At 49.2% G+C, this 24,308-nt stretch overlaps 1 protein-coding gene across 1 annotated transcript in view; it reads left to right on the forward strand.

The window, feature by feature from the left end:
* Hck (HCK proto-oncogene, Src family tyrosine kinase) overlaps window positions 1–21,500 on the forward strand; it is a 35,687-nt gene extending 14,187 nt beyond the window's left edge. The window contains exons 3-13 of the mRNA XM_055618017.1: window positions 1,764–1,806; window positions 2,509–2,608; window positions 3,359–3,457; window positions 4,760–4,863; window positions 7,845–7,994; window positions 8,401–8,553; window positions 10,554–10,733; window positions 12,161–12,237; window positions 17,916–18,069; window positions 18,977–19,108; window positions 21,021–21,500. Of these exons, the coding sequence (XP_055473992.1) occupies window positions 1,764–1,806; window positions 2,509–2,608; window positions 3,359–3,457; window positions 4,760–4,863; window positions 7,845–7,994; window positions 8,401–8,553; window positions 10,554–10,733; window positions 12,161–12,237; window positions 17,916–18,069; window positions 18,977–19,108; window positions 21,021–21,223 (1,395 nt within the window). The 3' untranslated portion in view covers window positions 21,224–21,500. The remainder of the gene's footprint in view (window positions 1–1,763; window positions 1,807–2,508; window positions 2,609–3,358; window positions 3,458–4,759; window positions 4,864–7,844; window positions 7,995–8,400; window positions 8,554–10,553; window positions 10,734–12,160; window positions 12,238–17,915; window positions 18,070–18,976; window positions 19,109–21,020) is intronic.
* Window positions 21,501–24,308: the final 2,808 nt, after the last annotated feature.

Below are 24,308 nucleotides of genomic sequence, written 5' to 3' on the forward strand. Positions count from 1 at the left end.
AGATAGATAGATAGATAGATAGATAGATAGATAGATAGATAGATAGAAAGAGTTAAGTAAGTTAGTTCTTCCTAGGTCAGTGAGAGATGGGTCAGGGGTAAACTCACTTGTATTGCAAGCTTGACATCCTGAGTTAAAGCCTCAGAGGCCACACAAAGGTGGAAGGAGAAATCCGACTCCACGGAGATAACGTCTGACACACATATGTGCACCATGACCCCGGCATCCACACTCACACATGCACTCACAGAGCACATGCAATAATAATTTTAAAAGTTCTTCCTCATGTTGGAAGGCGGTCAGTTACAATAACTTTCTTTATCCCAAGCCTGCCCCAGACAGGGGGCAGTGACAGTCCACAGCACAAAGGCTACTCCAGGTCTGGCCCTTCTGAGCCCTCTTTTTTAGGACATGAGCAGTAGACTTCTGTCCTACGAGTCCTTCTCTAAGTGGGGAATTTTAAGGCTCGGAATTGGACTGTGCCTGGGAAGGGAAGAAGAATGCAGAGTGGTCACCTTTCTCTCATTGCCCTTGGCCTCTGTTAACACAGCCTGTAGTCATACTGGTCATATCATGAGTCAGTTACAGACTGTTGCCGTAAGCCATTCTGGGTCATTTCCTAACCTTTGGGCTGTCCTTCCTGAGCTCAGGTTGCTCCCTCCTGCATGGTGCTGGCCCAGAGGTGAGGTGAGTTAAGAAAGTGTTTCTCGGAGAAGGTGTGCCCAGACCAGATCAGTTTGCGAAACCCTGGATGACATAGGCACCTTCCTTGCAGGACATCTCAGAACCTTTGAGACTCTTTCAAAGAAAACAAACAAACAAACAAACAAAAAAAAAAAAACAAAAAAACCAACCAAGTATCCCTTAATGCTTCCTCAAACCAATGTGTAATGGCATTGTGTGTGTGACATGAGGCACCCTCTTGTTGAAAATAAAGTCATAAATTGGGAAGGGAGGCAGATCTCTGTGAGTTTGAGGCTAGCCTGGTCTACAAAGCAAGGCAAGAACAGCCAGGCTACACAGACAAACCCTGTCTCAAGAAAACAAAAACAAACAAACAAAAGCCATGAATTATGCAGTCCCACAAGTATTGCATCCCCTAAAAGTAACAATCGCTATCAGTTTTCTGTGGACACGTAAAAACACTTTTCCATAGATCTCCCACCACAGGCAATGTGTGTACTTGTTTCATAGAAATATATGATGATTTGTTTTGCATACATTTGCATACTTGTTTGTTAATATAGGACCTCACTGTGTGGCTCAGGCTGCTTGGCACTTTGGGATCCCAATGCTGGCATTACACGTGTGCACCACGGTGACCAGCTTCAATAATGTGATGTTCAGCAGAAGTAGCTGTTTTCCCAGAAATGCCTGTGAAGTCCTCCAAGTCATGCCTAGAACCCTGTGGTCCTTGTGGCCACGCCCCTTTGAATAGACACTCTGACTGCTCCGAATGCATGGAGGAGTCTGTTCACGAGAAACCTGGTAGACCCAAAGCACCTTCAGCCATCTCTAAAAAAGCAGTCTCCGCACTGTGTGGGAGGATCAATCCAGTATTCCAAGGCAAGGGCCCAAGTCACAAGTTAGGAGATCTCCGTCCAAGCGCAGACTCCGCCCCTTATTACGCCATGTGACACCACCTACATCTGTAACCTCTCCTACCAGGACCTGGGGCCAGAGCGAGATGCTTTTCGGTGTCCTTTTCAACACAGGCTCCTCACACTTTCAGACCCATCTCCTTTTCCTGTTTCTTCCTGCAGGGGCCAAACAACAGCAACAGCATGCCCCCAGGGCTGGTGGAGGGTGAGTATCTGGAAGCAGGGGTCCTGGCATCGCATAAATTGCATTAGCTCCCGTTCTGAGTTGTAGCTGGTGAAAAAAAAAAAGTCAAAAACATCTTTATTCCTGTTTTTGTTTGTTGTTTTGTTTTTGTGATGCTGCGATAAAACACTATAACTGAAAGCAACTTGGAGGAAGGAGGAAGAAAGGTTTATTTCATCTTACAATTCCTGGGTCACAGTCTATCACTTGGGGGAAGTCAGGGCGAGAACTCTGGAGGAAGCTAGAGACAGAAACTAAAGCAGAGATCATGAGGAACGTTGCTTATCAACCTGCTTTCTTATACCATCCAAAGCCAGCTGTCCAGGAGAAGCACTACCCACAGTGGGCTGGACCCTCAACACCAACCACCAATCAAGAAATAAATGCCCTACAGACTGGCCCAGAGGCCAATCTGATTTAAGCAATTCTTTCTTCGTCAGTCCCTCTTCTCAGGTGGCTCTATAGTCTGTCGAGCTGACAAGCAGTATAACCAGTATCCTGGAATACTGTCTGAATTACCTGAGTTCCTTGCCTCGGGTTTCTAGAACATTGTTCAGGGATGTGCGCAAAGCCCTGAAGGCTTTAACCAGCACCGGAGGCTGCTCAGCTGCCATAAGAGTCAGGCAGAGGAGTGAGTCCAGAATGGGAGGTGGCATGGGGACCCATCCTTGCATCTCCTGGCAGGCTCTGAGGACACCGTTGTGGTCGCGCTGTATGACTACGAGGCCATTCACCGTGAAGACCTCAGCTTCCAGAAGGGAGACCAGATGGTGGTCCTGGAGGAGTGAGTTCTAGCTGGTCCCCCTGAGACACACCCACCTGCAGGGGTTAGCTACACTCCTATTTTGCATCACTAAAGAGCTTGCCGTAACGGTGGGAGTAAAGGACAATGAGAGCCTGACTGCTAGCCAAACAGGAGGACGGGTTTGCTGCCTCCTGGGTAACCGAACCAGAGACAGGGACTGTGCCTCCCAGGCAGGCGCTCTGCAAAGCCTTCCTAAGGGATATACGCCTAAGTGCCTGTACTCTAGGTCTCCCAGCAGGCTGCCCCACCCCCCAGGAGGCTTTGCATTCAGAGATCCCAGGGTGATAGGCATAGCCTTCACCACCAAGGGCTGTTACAGGAGTTCAGATTGTACTGAGGTTCTGGAAGGAGACCTGGTCACGAGTAGCCAAACCCTTGAGCCCACAGCCTTCTCTTCTGGGTCCCATCTGAACCAATGTGAGTGCTTCCTAGACACAGGTCCTGGATTGGATCAGGGTAGTCCAGCCAAGAACACAGGTCCACGGAAGAAAAGAAGGATCCCAAAATCCAGCTTCTGGTCTGCAACGCAGACCTAGGCTTCTCTCCAGACTCCTGTGGAGAATATCACACCCCTACCCCAGTCCTGGCCACATGCTAGGTGCCCTGCCGCCCACCCTCCTGGCTTCCTGAGTGTGGGAGGGGGAGCTTTCCAGGCCAAAGCAGGGGGCCACAGCAGGCTGAAGAAGGGTTCCTGTGCCCTCTGACCCTTCTCTCCCTCCCTGGCCTTAGGTCTGGGGAGTGGTGGAAGGCAAGATCCCTGGCCACCCGGAAAGAAGGCTACATCCCAAGTAACTATGTGGCTCGAGTTAACACTTTGGAGACAGAGGAGTAAGTGTTCCGTCCCTGTCTTCCAAAAGGCAGCCTGGGCCAGACCGGCCTGCTTCCCCTTCAGCCTCTGCACACACTCTCTCTGCTGTCTGGAACCATCCGGGGGCTCGTGGTTCGGCTGCTTCCTTCCCATGCTTCAGGCTGAAGAGACCTGTCCTAAGACCCTGTCCAAAATGGGTCTCTTCCGTGACTCTCAGAAAAGCCTGTTTTTGCTTCCTTCTAACATATCCCACTGTCAGAAAGAGACCTTGATTGTTTTGTTTGTTTGTTGTTTGTTTGCTTTTGGTTGTCCACATATGTGCTGTCTGCCTTGCTCTGGAGTATGAGCTCCCACGCCTCAGCTCTGTAGTTAGCCTGCCTAGGTTCTAATCCTGTCTCTTCCACTTCCAAGCTGGGTGGCCCCAGACAAGCTACTTGTCCTCTTGCCTCTCCAGTTTGAGCACTATAAAATCATAATAATAAAGGTGACAATTGCATAGAGCCAGGTGCATAATAATATCTTCATGAGTTAAGACTCGGGGCTCAGTGGCTAAGAACACTGGCTGCCCTTCCAGAGCGTCAAAGCTCCGGGCCCAACACCAACGTGAAGGCTCACAGTTGCCTGGAACTCCAGCTCCAGTGGATCTGACACCTTTCTGGCCTCCATGGTCACCAGCTCGCACACGCTCACACGAGAGAGAGAGAGAGAGAGAGAGAGAGAGAGAGAGAGAGAAAATATTAATATATACATATTTTAATGACGAATGAGCTGGGCTTATTCACACACTCGGAAGGCAGAAGCAGGCAGGTCTCTGTGAGTTCAAGATCAACCCTGGTCTACATAGTGAGTTCCAGGACAGCAGAACCATATAGTGAGACACTCTCTCAGAGGGGGAAAAATGATGAATGTTAGATGTCTCTCTCCCTCATTGATTTGAGGAAACAGAGACCCGTAGAATGAAAGTCACCTGGCAGGCCTGTGGCCGGGCGGAGGCATACTGACGCCTGTAGGACGCTCTCCCCGTTGTGATACATGGACGGCTCCTTATTCTAGTGAGGGTGGGAAGAAAAGCTCCTTATAACATGAACTTTTCTGTATGTGCCCAAAATAGCAAAGAAAAAATGAAGAAAGAATACCTGTTGTCCATTCACACCCTCCCCTTACCCCAGTACCCCCAAAAGTAAGAAAAATAATGCTACCTGAAGTCTGGTGCTTGGATCCCGACCTCCGAGTAGGCTGTGCTCTGTATGGCCTGAGTGTCATGTGAGCAGGCCAGGCCAGAGCATTCTGAGGCTCACACTGTTTTCATTCATTCCCGGCAGGTGGTTCTTCAAAGGTATCAGCCGGAAGGATGCAGAGCGCCACCTCCTGGCTCCCGGCAATGTCCTAGGCTCCTTCATGATCCGGGACAGTGAGACCACCAAAGGTGATACCAGCACCCCCCCTTCCTGTGCCCAGGCATGGTGCCACCTCCAACCTAGGGAAATTCTCTGGGGAGACTGTACAGCTCAGCCAAGTGGCCATGCTGCCAGGTTTTCTCCTGTCCTTTGCTGTTCCCAGTGAGCGGAGGGTTAAGGGTCTGTGCTGGGTGGCTCTCCTCAGTTCAGTCCCCGGAAGAATCGGGCTGAAGTCAACAGGAGTGGTTTGAGCCCTGAAAGCAAACTAACATCTTGCTGAAACTTGGTCCCCACTAGACCCTGGCTTCATTTTTTAAAAAGCCGCACTACTATGTCCTGTCCACAGGTCCCATTCCTCCCTGGCGAGGAAACAGTGTGGGCTGAGTTAAAGCTCTTCCCAAAACACTTAAAATTCTCTCGGTGGGAGTATGAGAGGGCTTACTGGAGATGCCTAATGTCACTTGACAAGCTGAGTTCAGGCCCCAGGATCTACCTGGTAAAAGGAAAGAATCAACTCCTGAAAGTTGTCCTCCAACCTCTACAAGCATGGGGTGACATGCATATGTCCTACCCCATAATGACGTAAGGGGGGGAAGCTCTTTGGGGGAATGTGGATGGGAAGACATCATGATGGGGAGATGTCAGGAATCTGGTCCTGGAATTTCTATGCTGGAACAGACCCATCTTGAGTAGGTGAGCAGAGTTTAAAAAAAAAAAAAAACAAAAAACACCACCCTGTGGTGGTGTCACACAACTTTAATCCCAGCACTCAGGAGACACAGGCAGGTGATCTCTGAAGTTGAGGTCAGCCTGGTCTATGGAGTGAGTTCCAGGACAGCCAGGGATACACAGAGAAACCCTGTCTTGAAAACCCAAAAATTAAAAATTAAAAATAACAAAACAAAACCACAGCCCACATGGAATGGTTCCGACTGGCTCTCTCCCCTGTGTGGGTTTCCCCAGGGTAGCAGGGCCACAGGCTCCCCATGAGCTCAGAGTCTACATGCGCAGTGAGTCCCTGGCTCTTGCTTGCACTCAGAGACGCTTGATTTGAACAGACCAGGCCACCTGTATAAAGTGTAACCCACTTGGTACTGTGAGGCACATGGTTCTGGGGGCATCAAAGGCATCTGTGTGTCTGAGACCAGTCATTCCGTCTGTGTCTGAGGTCAGTGAGCATTTAGGCTTCAAGGAGGCCCAGGCTGTTGTCTCCATCTGTGCCTAGGGTAGCTTAGGGATTGGGCTGGCCAGTTCTACAGAGAAGCAGAGAAACCAACAGCCCTGTGGCAGACCTGTGGGCGGGAGAGTGGGCTGGGCTAGCTTCCTCCGCCCTCGGAGGTGGGGGTATGCTGGGGGTCTGACTGATTTAGAGGGAGGTCCCAAGCACTCTGCTGCCTCCCAGATCCTGCTAGCACCAGCTTGCCAAGCTTCCCTTGACTGGGACAGGGTGGCTAAGAAGGGGCTCTGGAGCCAACTGGCTGGGTTTAGAACCCAAATGCATCACTTAGCAGCTATGTGACTCCAGGTGAATTATGTCACCACCTCAGTTTCCCCACCTATATAAAATGAGGCTGATAATTCTATAAAACCTATACCTCATGAGGCTATTCGCTATAATGCATGATACAAGCCATGCAATTTCAATTTATTAAAACTCATACCATTCCTGTTCATTCCTCCATTGTGTAATTTTAATTTATTAAAATGCATACTATTCCCATTCATTCGCTGTTCATTTGGCCAGCATGCTTAGAACAGTGTGGCATGTTGTCAGCTGTCACTCAGCAATTTAAAACTTCCCTCAAATCCTATGACACTATACTGTTATAAAAAAGAAGAAGAAATGAAATGCAGAGAAGCTAGTTAGCAAAGCTCATACATGCTGAGCTGTGGAACAGACTGGAAGACTTGTGTGTCACTGGTGTACCTGACACTCCACGTCACAGCTTACCGAAAGCTGGGAGGTTCAGAGCGTGTATGTGTATCGCCTCAAGGTTCTAGAAGGCAAGAGTCTGTGCTTGATGGGCTCTGGGGAGGTGTCTGTGGCGCTGGCTCCTCCTAGAGGCTGCATTTTGGGGGGTGGGCTCCATTTCATTTTCTGCCCTTTTGGGCTCTGAGAAGCCAGAAGCATTGTTTTGTTCAGGTGTGGCTTTCTCTCTCCAACACCTGCTTCCACCCGAACATTCACTAACTGCCTCCCTATGTTAAAGACCCTTCTGAATTCCCTAGGGACCCCCCGGATACTGCATGTCATGTAAGGTCACATATTCCCAGGTGCAGGGGTTCACATGCGAACACCATGGACCATTGTGCAGCTGACCACAGTGTGTTTTTCACATTTTAGTAATCAGACCAGATTTTCTTTGTTCTTTCTTTTTATTTATGTTTCTATAACTCTTCCTACCAAATTAGTATAGGATCTTGGCCTTTTCTTCATTAAATAGATCAGACAGATAGATGATAGATAGATGATAGATAGATAGATAGATAGATAGATAGATGATAGATAAGGTGTGATAGATTGAATTATAGAGAGATGATAATAGATAAGAGGTGATAGACTGAATGATAGATAGATAGATAGATAGATAGATAGATAGATAGATAGATAGATAGATAGATAGATGATAGGTGGATGGAGAGCTGATAGATCAGATAGATGATAGCCAGCTTACTGACTAGCCTAAGTCATTTACAAGTATTACTTCTGTTACTTCTGTTAATCACTGGGCAATGTGATGAGATGGCCTGGCATGACTACTCTTATTTTACAGGTCAGGAAACTGAGGCAAAAAAAGGCCAAGTAGTCATTTGTCCATGGTTCACAGCTGAGAATTGTGGAGCTGGATTGGGAACCCAGGCAGCCCAATGCCTCAGCTTCCACCCAGGTGGCCACGTTCCCAGGTGATGCCAGCAGTGGCCTCACAGGGCACCATAAGGATGTCAAGGTACATCCGGTAGCCAGGCCTCTGAGGTGCCATTCTGAGGAGCTTCTCTTGGACCAATGCAGGGAGCTACTCATTGTCTGTTCGAGACTACGACCCCCAGCATGGAGACACGGTGAAGCATTATAAGATCCGGACACTGGACAGTGGAGGCTTCTATATCTCTCCGAGGAGCACCTTTGGCAGCCTACAGGAACTTGTGGTCCACTACAAGAGTGAGTCCTACCCAAGGCTATGCCTCCACACTCGACTGCAGAGTCTGAGCTGGTCACCATTGCACAGTGCAGCCTGGCCAGGATGCAGTCACTAGCCACCATGGCTTCGTTTTCAATGTTGTCTGGTTCTGGGGATGGAACCAGTGTCTAGTACATGCTAGGCAAGAACTGTATTGCACCACTATCCCCCACTGAGAGAGGCCTGTCCCTCAGACTCCCAGTCACACAGTTCTGCACTCAGAGGCACTCAGAGATCTTCCTGGACTCGCCAGGTAACAGTCACTCTGGGCACTTCTGAAGGTTTAGGCTTGTTGGACACAAGGCTGGAGGTATACACAGGCATTTCATCACGCTCTGCTCTTTGGGGGACGTACCACCTGCTGACTGACTGGGTACTCTGTTTCAGAGGGGAAAGACGGGCTCTGCCAAAAGCTGTCAGTGCCCTGTGTATCTCCCAAACCCCAGAAGCCATGGGAGAAGGATGCCTGGGAGATCCCTCGAGAATCCCTCCAGATGGAGAAGAGACTCGGAGCTGGGCAGTTTGGAGAAGTGTGGATGGGTAAGGAGCTGGGGCGGGAGTCCACAGGCCAGTGCTGGGAGGGCTGAGAGCTTGGGGATACCGCCCAGCAGAGGAGAATTTAAATAATGACCACAGAGGGCCACTCCTCAGATAAGCAAACCAAATTGTCTTCTGGGAAATCACTATTTTGCCTTTGTGGCTGGGCTTGAGGGTCAAAGAACTGCCCTTCAGGAGACCCGAGTCCTGGATGGGGAAGTCCTTCTGTTGTGTGGAGTTGGGGCAGTCTACCTCGTGGGGCTGTCTTGGGATGAATGAAATCCATAGTGGGGGAAAGTGTGGGTTTTCAAGTGAGCCCAGTGCTGGCAAGCTGTTCAGATAATGAGCCACAACGCCCAGTGACATTCCCAGACATGGTGGCACACCAGAAAGGCCTGGCACGCCCCTGTGGTCCTTGCCCCAGTAACCTGAAGTTACTGTTTCCTGGGGAGGTAGATGCTCACCAGGCCTTGCCCACTGTGTTCACACTCCCCTGTGCGGCAGATGGGAGGGACGCAGCTTGTAGAGATGCACATATTCAGCCAGATAAAGTAAGTTTCAAAAGCCTCTGTGTCAACCGCGTTTCCCAAGAGCCTGCTACATGCCAGACCTTGAATAAAAGAATGAAGCTATAAGGAAATGTAAGGAAGAAAGACAGATCTCAGTAGCAAAGTTGGGCAAATTAAAAAAAAAAAAAATCCCTTAAAAAAAAATGTCCCATGAGGCCACACACTCTCACTACAGCAAGACCACAGATCTGGATTTGAGCTTCCTGGTATCCAAGGCACACGTGGAAAGAAAAGCATGTGTAGGACAAGAGCCATCAAATGAAGCAGGGTGGGAGGGAGCGAGAGAACAGTGTGTGGCAAGTCCCCACAGGTGAGAACTTGAGGGACACGTGTGCTCAGGGTGGTCAGTGCATAAAAGCCAGAGTGAGGCCAGTGAGGTGGCTCAGGGGGTAAAAAGGGCTTGCTGCAAAAACCTGACAATCTGAGTTCAAACCCCGGAACCCACAGTGGAAGAGGGAGCTGCTGGCAAAGATTGGTCTCTGATCTACACACAAACACAGAGTGATATCTTTCTTCCTTTCTTTTTATTTATTTATGTAGGTTTTTCGAGACAGGGCTTCTCTGTGTAGCCTTGGCTGTTCTGGAATTACTTTGTAGACCAGGCTGGCCTCAAACTCATGGAAATCTGCCTGCCTCTGCCTCCCAGAGTGCTGGGATTCCAGGCGTGCACCATCACAGCCTGCTTTTATTTTATTTTTAAGAAAGAAAGAGAAATCTTGTCTCAAAAAACAAAACAAAACAAACAAAAAAAAGTGAGAAGGGGCTGGGGCCGTAGCTCAGTGGCAGAGTACTTTCCTGGTTGAGTCTTTAGTCTGAGTGTGTGCTGGGGTGACCTTGGTGGATAACAAGGACAGAAATGTGGACATGAGCAGGCCGAGCAGGGCCTGTGGGACAGTGACTCTGGTATTTATTTCAAGGCAGTGTTAAGCTTAAACACTGTGTGTGCAGTCTTGGGTCACGATCTAATTGGTGGTTTGGGGGTCACTACCATTATTACTGTGATTTTATAGTACCGGAGATCAAACGCAGCATCTTGCATGTGCGAGGTGAGCGTTGTACCCTGAGCCCCAGGCTCAAGCCCTTTTTTCTGAGACATGGGCTGGCCTGGAGCTGCCAGTCCTCCTCCTTCACAACCTTGAGAGTTCCAGGATGGCAGGTGTGTGCCCCGAGCCCAGAGAGACTTTTTCACTCTGCAAACAGCCCTGCAGAGTGAGTGCCTATCACGTCCACGTAGCAAGTGAGGAAACCACAGCCCAGAGAACTTAGGCAATGTGTTCAGTTGCACTCAGCCAGGGAGCAGGGACTCGGTCTCCAGCCCACAGCTGAGACCGAGGTGTTGGCCTCTCTCTGTCGTAAAGGACTAAGATGGGCAGGGAGGGTCCCTCCAGGGCTGCTGGATCCTAACCGCCTCCCTCGCTTCGCACATTTCTCCAGCCACCTACAACAAGCACACCAAAGTGGCTGTGAAGACAATGAAGCCGGGGAGCATGTCCGTAGAGGCCTTCCTGGCAGAGGCCAACCTGATGAAGACGCTGCAGCATGATAAACTAGTGAAGCTGCACGCGGTGGTCTCGCAGGAGCCCATCTTTATCGTCACGGAGTTCATGGCCAAAGGTGAGTGCGTAAGGATGGGCTGTGGTCCGAGCTGCCTGCTCTCAGACTCAAGGAGTCAGCTGGCTCTTCTGGGACGGCCAGCAAGTCCTCACAGAGCCCCAACAGTCCAGCCTGGCTCACGGAGTAAGACCATTCGAAGGGTGGTTTGTGGAGAGGAAAGGCAGGGGGCTGCAGAGCTTTCGGGCAGCAGAAGAGGCACAGGGCTTCCTTGTGACTTGTACCTTGGAACCTTGGTGCTGGGCGGTAAAGAAGGCCTGCTTGGAGTACTAAGGGACAAGAAAAGGCTGTCTGGAACGTTCCATCCTGTACAGTAAGCGAGTCCCCCGTGATCAACCCACAGAATTGTGGGAAATGTTCATGTTGTCACTTCATTTTTCAGGCTACTGAGCTTGTGTCACCCTGCCCTGTGATTATTCAGCATATCTCAGGGACGTTTGAGAAAAGCTTTCACTGTGTAACACAGGCTGGCCTGGCACTCATGGCGCAGCCCAGGCTAGCCTCAATCTCACAGCAGGCCTCTTGCCTCATCCGCTCAAGTGCTGGGGTCACAGATGTGGAGACACACGCACCTGGCTTCTTAGAGTTGCTTTTATTTTTATTATTATTATTGATTTATTAATTAATTTAAAGACAGCTAGTCTGTAGTCAATTTCATTCCCTGCTCATTTTTGGATAAACATCTCATACAACATATGTGACTTGAAATCTCAAAACCTTTTCTGATTTACAAATCTATAAATCTACAATCAACCAGTTTTCTAAAGCCAGGCCCTGAGCACCCAGTCTCAAGAGACTGCATCAGTCAAAGGGCTAGCTTGCAAACAAAAAGCACTTTCAGAAAAATCCAAGCTCAGACACTGGGAGCTCAGACATTAGCAGCAGTGAGTAAATGTTTCTTAAACTCTAGCACTGTAGCCGGACAGTGATGAATACTGCTAGTTACAGAATAGTCGAGGTAGTCAGAATAATTGTGGCTTCTCTGCTAGCTGAAGTGAAAAAAATGGAGCCCAGGACTTGGAGACCAGCCTGGACAACATAGTAACACACCATCTCTAGAAGAAAGTTATGCAGGGTTTGGTGGCAGGGCCTTTAATTCCAGCACTCAGGAAGCAGAGGCAGGCAGATCTCTGAGTTCAGGGCCAGGCTGCTCTACAATGAGAGTTCCAGGACAGTCAAGACTACACAGAGAAACCCTGTCTTGAAAAAAACAAAGGCAGGAGGAGGAGGAAAGAGAAGAGGAGGAAGAGGAGGAGGAGGAAGAGGAGGAGCAGGAGGAGAAATAAAGCTCAGTGGTAGAGTGAGTGTGTGTGAGGTCCTTGGTTCAATTCCTGTACTGCAAAGAGGAAACATCTCTACCACGATGAAAGATGTTAATTATTTCTCACTGAGGGCTAGTAGTTCATGTTCCTTCTCACTGCCCTCTGCAGGAAGCCTGCTGGACTTTCTGAAGAGTGAAGAAGGCAGCAAGCAGCCATTGCCAAAACTCATTGACTTCTCAGCCCAGGTGAGCTGCACCAATGACAGCTAGAAAAGGTGACAGGAAAAATGAGTCCATTTGAGTGCTCTGTGTCTTTTGTGTAAATACTCACCCCACCACGTGCACAAGGGCTAGTTCCAGGACCCCATGGATACCAAAAACTTGTGTATGCTCAAATCCCTTATAGAAAATAGGATATTTGCAAATAGCCTAGGAACGTTCTCCTACATACTGCTGAAAGCACATCTAGATAGCTCGTGGAATCCAACATAAATACTATGTAAACAGCTGTTATTTTGCTTAAGGGGATAATAATCATTTTAAAAGTCTGTAGACACTGAACGTAAGATGCTATTGTTTTAAAAATATTCTTGATGTGTCATTTTGGTTGGATCTGCAGATGCGGAACCCACAGATATGGGCTGTTCTTCATATGGACCAACTCATAGAGTGCTCACGTCACTGGAATGAATGTTTTATGTATACGGGTCTTTTGCCCGCATATAAGTGTAGGACATGTACGCCTGGTGCCCTCCATACCAGAAGAGGTGTCTTATCTTCTAGAACTGGAGTTGCAGATGGTTGTGAGCCACTGTGTGGGTGCTGGGACCGAACCCAGGACCCCTGGAAGAACAGCCAGTGCTCTGAACCACTGAGCCATCTCTTCAGATCCTGGAATGATTTTGCTGGTTAGTTTTTGGAGCCTAGGGCCTCTTACGTGCCAGAGAAGGACTCTACATTTGAGCTATGTCATCAGATGTGTTCGCTATCCATTCTTTTGTAACAGATCAAGGCTTAGTAGCCTGAAATGATAACATTTAGTATTTCCCATGATTCTCTGGACTGACTACAGCAGGCTAGGTAGACCACTCTGTGACCTGAGGTGATGTAAGGATATCCAAGGTGATAGTCATCCTTAAAAGGTCTCTCCATGTCACCCCTCATCCTTCAGTATTTCAACACAGCTTCTTTACAGCCCAGTATCAAAGCTCCAGGACGGAACCATCCAAGGTGGCGGCAGTGGCTGAACCTCTGTTTGCACTGACTCGTTAACACCCTGCTAGCAAAGCTAACCACAGCAGCCAAGCCCAGAGTTAATGGAAGATGACAGGGATGCGTCCTGGCAGGCAAATGTAAGAGTCTGGTGGCAGGAAGGCAACTGTCATCCCATCTTACAGACCTGAAACTGAGGCGTAAAGAATTTAAGTACAAACTGGGCATGATGGTGAATGACTGTAATCCTAGCACTTAGGAGGCAGAGGATGGAAGATCAGGAGTTCCAGGCTAGATTTGTGCTTCAGACCCTGTCTAATTAAAAAAAAAAAAAAAAAAAGGCAGCTGTAGAGGAGAAAAGTGATGCCCAGGGAGGTTCTTCCGCTGGCCTGAGTTGCAGGGCTGATTCCAGGGAAGGGATGGCTGCAACAACAATGAAAATGGCAAACCTTGCTGGCTTCAGACAGGCCACTTACAGATGAGGCCACAGCTCTAAAACAATGGGCTCTCTTAAAAGCCTACTGCCCCCAGGGTCCTGGCTCAGAGTCTGAAGAGCAAGAATTCAGTAAAGAAACCTTAGGGTCACATCTTAAAACCCCATTTAAAGCCAGGCATGGTGACTTTTTAAGCACTCAGTAAGCAGAGGCAGGCAAATCTCTATTAGTTGGAGCCTAGCCTGGTCTACAAAGTGAGTCCAGGACAGCCAGGGCTACACAGAGAAACCCTGTCCCAAAAAATAGGGGGGGGGGTCATTTAAAATAAATAAACAAAACAAAAATGGTTCAGCGGTACAGAGCTTTCCTGGGTTCTATTCCCAACTATACAAAAACAGTAAAATTCTTTCTCTTTTGCTCCCCCACCCCAACTGCATTTCCTGCATGGCTCCTTTCCTCCAGCCCTGTCTCATGCTATCTGCTGTCCTGGGGAGAGCCTGGTGGACAGCGGTGCTGTGGGGATTGGTCCAGGAGCCATCAGGGAAGGCTTCACTGAGGAAGGGGCCTCTGGGAGGAAATTCCACGCATGCAGAGGGGTAGGGTTGGAGGTCTAGATAAAAGAAACAGCCTGTACAAAAGTCCAAAAAGGAAGTGAAGGGACTGAGCCTGGTCAGCTAGAGCATGCAGCCCAGTAGGGGTTGAGGAGGGCTGGGTTGCGGCTGAGCCTAGGGTTGAGCCTGGTGAGGAGGCCCAGGTCAGAGCTCATTTGAGAATGCAAATGCCAGGGACCCAGAACTGCTGGCAAGGTGTCAGCGGAAGCTCTGCTTTCAGAGCCCTGAATGTCAGAGGAGTATGGAAATCGAGCCCTGGCACTGCCAGCCCAGTAGGCCCCAGTCCTCTAGGAAACAATGGTCCGGCCTGTTACTAAAGTATAACCATCAAGCCTTGCCTAGCACACACGAAGTCCCAGGTTTGATCCCCAGCACCACATAACCCAGATGTGGTGGTACACATCTGTAATTAACCTGAATATTTGAGAAATGGAGGCAGGAGGATCAGAGGTACAGTTATGGTCAGTTATGTGGTGAGTTCCAGGTCAGCCTGGAATTGATGAGACCCTGTCTCAAAAAATAGAGCCACACTCTCCCTGTTTCACAGCTGAAAAAAACAAAACAAGGTCAGAGAGATGTTCTGGTCTTGGTCCACCCAAAAGCAGAGGTTGATTCTGAGCCCAGGGAGGACAGGGTACTACGTGGGGACCTGGTTTTGTGACCTCAGACCTACTCATGTTCTCAGTTTCCCAGTCCAGTGGGAGAATTGCATCACAAATGTAGCTTTCAAGTTTGATGTCTGTTTTTAGCCTCAACTTTATTGGTGAAAAATATTTTATGTAATAAATAAATAAACAAATATATATGTGTATACACACACACATACACACATACACACACACACACACACACACACACACACACACATATATATGTTGCTAGGCACAGTAGTGCACGCCTGTAATCCCAGCCCTCTGGGCGGCAGAGGCAGGCAAATCTGTAAGTTTGAGGTCAGCCTGGTCTACAAAGTGAGTCCAGGACAGCCAGGGCTACACAGAGAAATCCTGTCATACATTATATATATATAATATTAAATATTATATATTAATATATAATATTAAATATTATATATTAATATCTTAATAAATATTAAGTATTATATATAATATATATTATATATATAATATATATTATATATATAATATATATATTGTGTGTGTGTGTGTGTGTGTGTGTGTGTGTCTTAAGAGAGCTACTCCTGGGCTGCACAGATGATTCAGTATTAAGAGCATTGGCTGTTTTTCCAGAGGACCCAACCTCATTCCCAGCACCCACATGGCAGCTCACGCTTGCCTGTAACTCCAGTTTCAGGGGATCCAGCACCCTCACACAGACGTGCATGCTGTCGAAGACCAATGCACATAACATAAAAGAGCCAGGCAGTGGCGGTGCACACCTTTGATCTTAGTGTTCAGAAGACAGGAACAGACAGACCTCTGTGAGTTCAAGGCCACAAAGTGAATCCCAGAACAGCTAGGGCCTCACAAAGAAACTGTGTCTCAAAAAAAGAAAAATAAATAAATAAATAATAAAAGTTTTTAAAGAGGAGGAGAGCTATTGCTGTTGAAGTTGGCAGAGAGTGGCCTTCATTGTGACCTTCCTCTTGTCTGACCACTCACAGACAATCTGAGAACAAGTCCTGGGCTAGAGGCTGGGATGCAGTCCCATGGCAGACTAGCACGTGGTTGCCCAGCACACGAGGTCCTGGGTTCAATTCCCAGCAGGACACACACATACACACACACCAAGCCCTGGGCTGGGATCTGCTTACCAGTTCTGTGATTCCCTGACGCTCTGGGAAGCAGACCTAAGTCCGAGAACCTGGGGACCTGCCTGGTGGTTTTACCATCAAGTTCATTACCGTCAGATCCCAGGGACACCTGACACCAGTTGCACAGTTGAAAAACGTTTGAGAAGCAACATTCTACAAGCGTAAGGTTTGGGTGACATGGAGGGTGTCTGTTAGTCCCAGCTCTGCCAGTGAGGCTCTGAGCAGGGCACTTGGCCATTTTGGTGGCATTACTAGCCACCTCTGGAGTGAGCGCTAGGTGGCGGCCACTGCCCTCACCCAAGGTACAAGCTTAGAAGTTAATCTCCCTGTGAGCCCCAGCAGACAAGCTTGAGGTCTCAGAGCTTGGGGGTCAGGTTGGGCTGGTCCACCTCTGGAGTCGTTTAACCATGATGCTCCCTGCCTCCCAACAGAGTTAGCATACCGTCCCCATGGAGCTCACGTAAGAACCAGCGACGTGAGTGTACGCCAGTGGGAAAGCACTAGGCGCAGAGGCTGGGTGAGAGCCCTGGGCCAGTGGACTCAGCAAAGCCATAGCTCATGGCCCTGGGTCTGAAACTTACATGCTGTGCAGCTATGGGCTGGTTATTTATTTCTCTGGACTTTCACTTTCCCCCTGTGGAAAGAGACAGCAATATTACCTCCCCACCCCAAGGTAAACAACAAAAAAACCCTGCTATATGTTTATCAGTTTATGATATATAAGTTACAGTGTCTTCCTAAGGATTCCCTATAAATTCCCCATGCTCTCCACCACAACCTCTATTCCACACAAAATCAGTCTTGAGAGTTCATTCGGAAAGCTGGACCTGTTTCCGTTGCCTTTGGCGCCCCCTGCTGTCCATCCTTTGCTATTGCACTATCTGGTGGCCTCAGGCTTTGCGTTCACTGGCTGGCTCTGCTTTGGTCTGTGATCATGCTCTGCCACCCGGCTTCCCCAGATAACCTCATCTGATAATTGCCCTGGGCACAGGCCTCCAGATACAGCCTGCACTGTCTGTAGTCATCCTGGTTCAAAGCCCACAGTAGAAGCATCTCTGTAAAGGGGAGCGTGGATTCCGGCATCACCAGGCTCCGAGGTCGTTTTGTAAACTGTACGTGCTGCTTTCTGGGCAACCGAGGTTCATCTTCCACCTCTTTTGTCCTTCCTGACCTTTGTAAATAAGAAAATTTCCAAGTCACATTCATCTGTCTTTCCACCAGAAGCCCATGCGGTTCTAAGAGCACTCATGCTCTGGCTGCTGCAGCTGGTGTTCTCCCTGCCCGGCCAGGATGTTCTAATTCAACACGCCTGTTATTGTGGTCATTCCATTCCATCCTGCTAAAATGCCCCCCCCCCGTAGTTCCCCTGACCGTCCAGTGCAGCCCTCTGCACGTGCGTCTACCCTGTCTTGCCTTTTCTCTGAGGTGTTCACACTTGCATGGCCATGACCAAAGACAGTGTGAGGATTTCTGTTGGATGAACAAGCGAATTTTCCAAGCTGGAGGATGAGGCGAGTGTAAGAGTGAAGAGAGAAGATTCTGAGGCGGGATTTTCTGGGGGGAGGAGTGTTGGGAACAGGGACGTAAAGCTCTCTCTGGTACATTGGTCCAAACACAGGCAGAGGGTCCTGGGAAAACATCCACGTTGCTTGTTCTTTGAGGACATTCAAAAGATTCTCCAGAAGTTTTGACGTTCTAAAGAAGCCCACAAGCTGAGCCAGGCCTTGAGAGCACCCCCAGCCTGGGCAGGCAGAGCAGTGCCCGTCAGAGCCCAGGATCCCTCTGACAAAATTAACAATAGCAATAATAATGGGCCAATGCAGACATTTCTGTTTCCTAGGGTGGATTCTGTGTGGCTTTAATGTATGAGGATGACACTGTCTCTTCCGGGTGCAGATTTCGGAGGGCATGGCCTTCATTGAGCAGAGGAACTACATCCACAGAGACCTCCGGGCCGCCAACATCTTGGTCTCTGCGTCGCTAGTGTGTAAGATTGCTGACTTTGGCCTGGCGCGGATCATCGAGGACAATGAGTACACGGCTCGGGAAGGTAGGGGAAGCTGCCCTCCTGAAGGGCTGTGAGGTCAGAGTGCACACCTGTGGGAGAGACAGAAAAGGGCAAACATCTGTCCTCCACAGACTCTGGCTCTAGACTCTGCTGCCTCTTCCTGGTGAGCTCTGAGCCTTGGAAGGAGAGGGTGTGATGTGGAGGTCTCATTTAAGGCTGAGAGAGAATTTTCAGTACTTGGTCATGTATTTAGCCGTAACACAAGCCTCGCCGAATTCCAAAGAACATACAGATGGCCTTTTACTTACCAGTGGCTCAGTATACACTTTTTAAAATAGTTTTATGGCCCACCTAAAAGCACAAGTGTTTCCATTACACAGAGGGCTTATCAGAGCATAATCCTGAATCGAGGAAGCAGTTATATAGGCTGTTATACATAGCAGTTATATAGCAGGTCCTATAGACCATGTTCACCAATCAGACTGTAATTAAGACAAATACCCACAAATGGGTAACCAAATCCATGCTAGAGGGATGGAGGAGTAGGGAAGAGACACTCAGTGACTAGGACAAACCTCAGACAACAGTTCTAGCCCTCTCCTGCACCCCTCGGCTGGGTGGGTGGGCTAAGGTATCAGCTGTGACCTGGACTCGGGCCCCCCTCAAGCTCCTCCACCCACAAAGACCACTGTGACTCCACTCTTCAAAGTTATAGCTCACCAAGCATCAACCAAATCAAAGAGGTGGCCCCAGAGTGGGCTTCCACTTTATATCCACAGGCCCACTCCTCCTTGCTTCAGCTGCCTGTCCTTAAGACAGATGTCCACTGCCAAGACATCACTGCAGGGGCCAGTGTCCGTCCCTGTCCCGACTCCCCTCACCCTAGCAGAGCCCTAGCCCTCACTGCTCCGCAGACGCGCCCTGGACACTGCTCTGTCCAACCCTGCAGGAGCCAAGTTCCCCATCAAATGGACAGCTCCTGAAGCCATCAACTTTGGTTCCTTCACCATCAAGTCGGATGTCTGGTCCTTTGGTATCCTGCTGATGGAAATTGTCACCTATGGCCGGATCCCTTACCCAGGTACAGAAAGGGACATGGGTTTAGGGGTGCATCTAGAGCCCAACCTGGCAATGGTCCATCTTGTCAGATGTCTATTGAACTCAGCTCTTGATCTTCTCCCAACCTCTCTTTGCTTTTCTCATTTCCATCAAAGGTACCACCACCCACCATTCCCCAGGCTGTGTATAAGGGACTTGTTGGCCGTTTCTTCTTTCCCACACCTCATTGCACCCAAGCAACCAGATTTCAGCTCTCTGAGCAGGAGGTAGAAAGATCTGGAGAGGCCAAAGCTGACAGGGCTTGGGTGTGGTGGCGAATGTGGGTATCCACTGAAGTGTCTAGGAAGCCATTAGATAGCATGACACTGGGAGGACGTCAGCTTTTTTTTTTTTTTTTATTTAAGCTCATACTCTGTAACCCCGCCTAGCCCGGAACTTGGTACGTTGACCAGGCTGGCCTTGAAGTCCCAGAAACCTACTGCCTCCGCCTCCCAAGTTCTGTTACTAAGCTGTCCCATCACACCTGGGATGATCTCTATTTTTAAGAGATGTATGCTTGAGGCTGGAGAGAGGGATCAGAGTTTAGGGGCACTGGCTGCTCTTGCAGAGCACAGGGGTCCAGTTCCCAGCACCCGCATGGCAGCTCACAACCACCTGTCACTCTGGTTCCAGGGGGTCTGATGTCCTGTTCTGGCCTCCGAGGGCTCCAGAACACACCTGGTGTATATATGCACATAGACAGGTGGAGGCAAGACACTTATACACATAAAATAAAAATAAATAAGTAACAAATCTGAGGGAGCAGGCTTCGGTTCAGTGGGAATGGATGAGCGTTTGTGAATAAGCTGGCACACGGGCATCTTGGGATAGGTTGGGGGCACTGGCAACATAGAGAAGCTGATGAACTGGGCCACATTTCACAAGAAGCAGAGAGTCGAGGACGGCTGTCCTGGTAGGAAATGAGCTGTGGAAATTTGGGTTGGTTCACTTGAGGTGATATATACCTGTCCAAGCAAGATGTTTAAGGTGTTTGTTTGTTTGTTTGTTTGTTTGTTTGTTTGTTTTTGCACTTAATCACTGCAAAAAACTTTTCAGCCCCTATGATACCTATGTTGGTGATCATAGGTATTTCATGGTTGTCTTTATGGATAACAACTGTAAACTTAGAATAAGGAAATGATCCTATTCAAAGTGACCTTGAATCTGGCCACTTGTTTTGTGGGTATACTAGTAATATCCAAACCGTGGATGATAAAACCTATATCCATTTAGGTGCCTGAGGCTGCAATTAACCAAACTAATGGTGGCCTACACCTTTAATCCTAGCAGGGGCAGAAGCAGGTGGATCTCAGCCTGGTCTACATAGTGAGCTCCAGGATAGTCAGGGCTACACAGTAAGACCTTGTCTCAAAAACAAAAATAGACAGACAGACAGACAGACCAAGAGTGGCAGAAACAGCAGGTCGGTTAGTGTTCTGCCTCCTGAAGAGGTCTGATGTTGGGCTGGAGAGATGGCTGAGTTGTGTTGCCAGGCAGAAGTGGCACATTGCCTTTACCCCAGAGGCAGAGGCAGGGGCAGAGGGGCAGAGGCAGAGGGGCAGAGGGGCAGAGGAGCAGAGGGGCAGAGGCAGAGGGGCAGAAGGGCAGAGGCAGAGGCAGGGGCAGAGGCAGAGGGGCAGAGGCAGAGGCACCTCTTGAGTTCCAAATTTGAGGCCAGACTGGTCTACAGAGCAAGTTTGGGAACAGCCAGGGCTACACAGAGAAATGCTGTCTCACAAAACAACAACAACAAGAGTCTGTCATGGCTTAGTGGGTGGACAAACTCAGCAACTGGACAGTTAGTTTCTGTACTTCCCCACACAGTCAGATGGTAACTGCAGCTCCATTTGCCACCCGCCCCCACACCCCCACTTAATGCCAAACCTCTTTCTCAGGCATGTCAAACCCAGAGGTGATCCGGGCACTAGAACACGGATACCGTATGCCTCGACCCGACAGCTGCCCAGAAGAGCTCTATAATATCATGACCCGCTGCTGGAAGAGCCGCCCAGAGGAACGGCCCACCTTCGAATACATCCAGAGTGTGCTGGATGACTTCTACACGGCCACTGAGAGCCAGTATCAGCAGCAGCCTTGATGGCAGGACACGCGCAGAGCCAGGAGCCCCGGCCTGCCTGTGACATCCTCAGCCTGCTGGAGCTCCCAGACAGCCCCCCATTCCAGCCACAGATTCTCCAGCTGTCGAGTGGGTGAAGTGGGCCTCACGGTCTCTCTTTGACTGTAGTCATCTGCAAGGTGCCATTCTCAGGAGCCCCAAGTTGGTATTTCTCATTTGCCTGGGATGACTGAGTCCAATCTATAGCCATGGTTTAAGTGGGAAACTGTTAAAATAGTATTTAAATAAAAGATATGAATGTCAAAGGCTTGTCCCAAAAGGTCAGCTTCCCTGTTCCTAAATGTCTATTTCTCTTGTTGCTGTGTGAAATGTTAGAAAGGAGAAGGACCTTCCCAGAGGCCAGAAGTGTGGAGAAGAGAGAGGATCCAGGTGGGGAGATGGCTCCATTAGTAACATGCTTATCCTGCAAGCGCAAGGACCTGAGTTCAATCCCCGGACCCCACGTAAGAATGCTAGATGAGGTGGTGTGCATTTGTCATCCCTGTGGGAGCAGTGGAGACCCACGAATGCCCGGGCTCACTCTCCAGCCAGTCTATCCTAATTGGTGAGTTCCAGGTCAGCGAGCAACTTGTATCCAAGGAGATGATGGCGTTCTGGAGAATGACACCTGAGGTTATCCTCTGACCGCTACATACATGTACACCCTTGTGCACCTCCGTACACACAAACGTGCATGCGCACATGCAACTGTGCATAAGGAAGGAAAAGGCTAGAAGGAGTGCTGAGGGTTTTCTGACCGTCCTAAAACACCTGCTGCCTGTGCCCGCTTCCTTTTGTTCTGGTAACAAACCCCCACTTCAAACAGCAGTCTCTCCCAGTGGGGAAGGCGGGAGTGTGAGGTAGCTGGCAAGGCTGTGCTGCTCCTGGAGATTGGAGGACGGGGATTGCTTCCTTGTCTTCCCTGGCTTCCGGAGGCTGCCATCACCCTTGACTGTGCATAGCCCTCCAAGCTCTGCTTCCATCGTCTAGTCCCCCTGTCATCTGCTGCGTCATCGTTAGAGTAATCACAGTGGACTCACCTAAATAAGCCAGAGTAACCCTTTAACTTCATGATCCTTAATCCCGTTTGTGAGGTCCCCTTTGCCAAGGCAGCCTTTTCCTCAGCTCCTGGGGTTTCACATGTGTACCCCTGACGCCGTTCCTCTGCCTGCCACATGGTGTCTGGATGCTGTGTGGTTCTGCATTCCAGAGGCCGGGTGTCCAGACACAACATCGGCTTTCCCTCCTGCTAAGCCACACTACACACGTAGACCTTCCGCGGGGATGGTGGCCATTGCCTGTGGCCACACAGTTGTCATGATTGCCAAGATGGTTTTCGTCACTGCGGGAGATCTTGGGTAGATCTGAAGGTAGAACTGCTGAGAAGGACCTGGTACTCTGTAAGGGACACACTTGGTGGCCAGGGTGGAGGTCTGATAGGAAATAGAGGGGACAAGAAGGTGGCAGACACCACTACATATCACCTCAGCTAAAAGTGCTTGGCAATTAGCTTTTGTCATGAAGGGAAGACGGGGATGGTGACAATGAGACAGAGCGCAATGACACTTCTGTATTACTGCATCTCCCAAAGATCTATATGGCAGCATTTCCTGGGGTCACAGACAACCCTGGACATGCTGACTTGGTCTGCCTCCCTCAGTAGCTCATGGGTCTAACCTTAGGAACTAGATCTAAAGACAGTGGAGACTAAGCCTAGCTGGGTTTAGTCTACATTCTAAAGAGAGAAACAAAGTGACTGATCTGCCTATTTTCACACAACATTTCTATGACCCTCAAAGATGCAGAGATCACTCCCTGACATCCACCCTGCAGTCAGGTCACCCACTGTGTAGGGGAACCCTTACCCAGTACACACACACACATACACACACACACACACACACACACACACAAAACCAACTCAGTTCTAACCCTCGGTACTCAGAGGTGGTGTCAGACCCACAGGCTGAGAGCTCAGTCCGCATGACCCCCCTCCACAGTGGATGACGAGGTAAGCTGCAGGTTGCGGCTGCACACGCCCCACAACATTTGCTTGCTCTCTTGCTTTGTAGTTCGGAATACATAATTTGGCACCTGAAAGCCAAGCCCAAACTTTGGCAACCTTGCAATAGAAATTTGTTCTGTTTCTGTTCAGTAACATATGGGAAGAGCAGCCATCCTGCCCCAGTGACGTTGAGCTTGGCCATGAGACTTGGTTTTGGGCAATGGAACATTAGCAAAAGTGAAGGAAATGGATGTTTAGAATATTGTTTCTTGTCTTACCCTCCAGCATTCTTCCCTGTTTAGAATGGGGCCCAAGGAAAATAAGGAACAAATCTGGAGCAGCCTTCAGCTCCACACAGCTCCCTCCTTACGTTCAATTTATTTGCTCAGGCCCCCCAGGGAATTTGGAAAGGCAATGGGGTTTTAATGTTTTATCATAAAGGATACAACAAAGGAAATTTGACAAAATGCATAGTGGAAGGGGGCCACGTGGCACTTCCATGTCCTCTTCAGAGCTGCCCCTCCGCAGAGAGCTCCAACAGCCAGCTGTCTGGAAGCTCTCTGAACCCTGTCCTTCAGAGTTTTATGGAGACTTTATTGCCCAGGTGTGATTGCTAATAAACTGGGTGGGAAAGCCTGGCAAGGCCTGTCTTAGTAAATTTGTGTCTTCTGTATAGCTTTTCCACTTCAGGCTATGGGCTAAGATCCTACCGGAGTGAGGAGACCCTTATCACACACTATGTGATGATGGTCTTTGTGGCCAGCTTCCCAGACAGAAAGGCAGGACGGATGGTAAGGGTTTCTATGACCGGCTTTTTAAAGATTTTATTTATTTATTTAATGCAAGTTTGCTCCATCTGCATGTACACCTGCAGGCCAGAAGAGGGCATCAGACCAGTATAGATGATTGTGAGCCACCATGTGGTTGCTGGGAATTGAACTCAGGACTTCTGGAAGAGCAGACAGTGCTCTTATCCACTGAGCCATCTCTCCAGCCCTCTGTGAGCTACTTAGAGAATACACATTTTAGCTTTTATGCCCTGGCTTGAGTAGAGAGTTATGA

Source organism: Psammomys obesus, unplaced genomic scaffold, assembly GCF_907164565.1.
Source record: "Psammomys obesus unplaced genomic scaffold, mPsaObe1.curated_primary_1811, whole genome shotgun sequence".
NCBI classification, from domain to species: domain Eukaryota; kingdom Metazoa; phylum Chordata; class Mammalia; order Rodentia; family Muridae; genus Psammomys; species Psammomys obesus.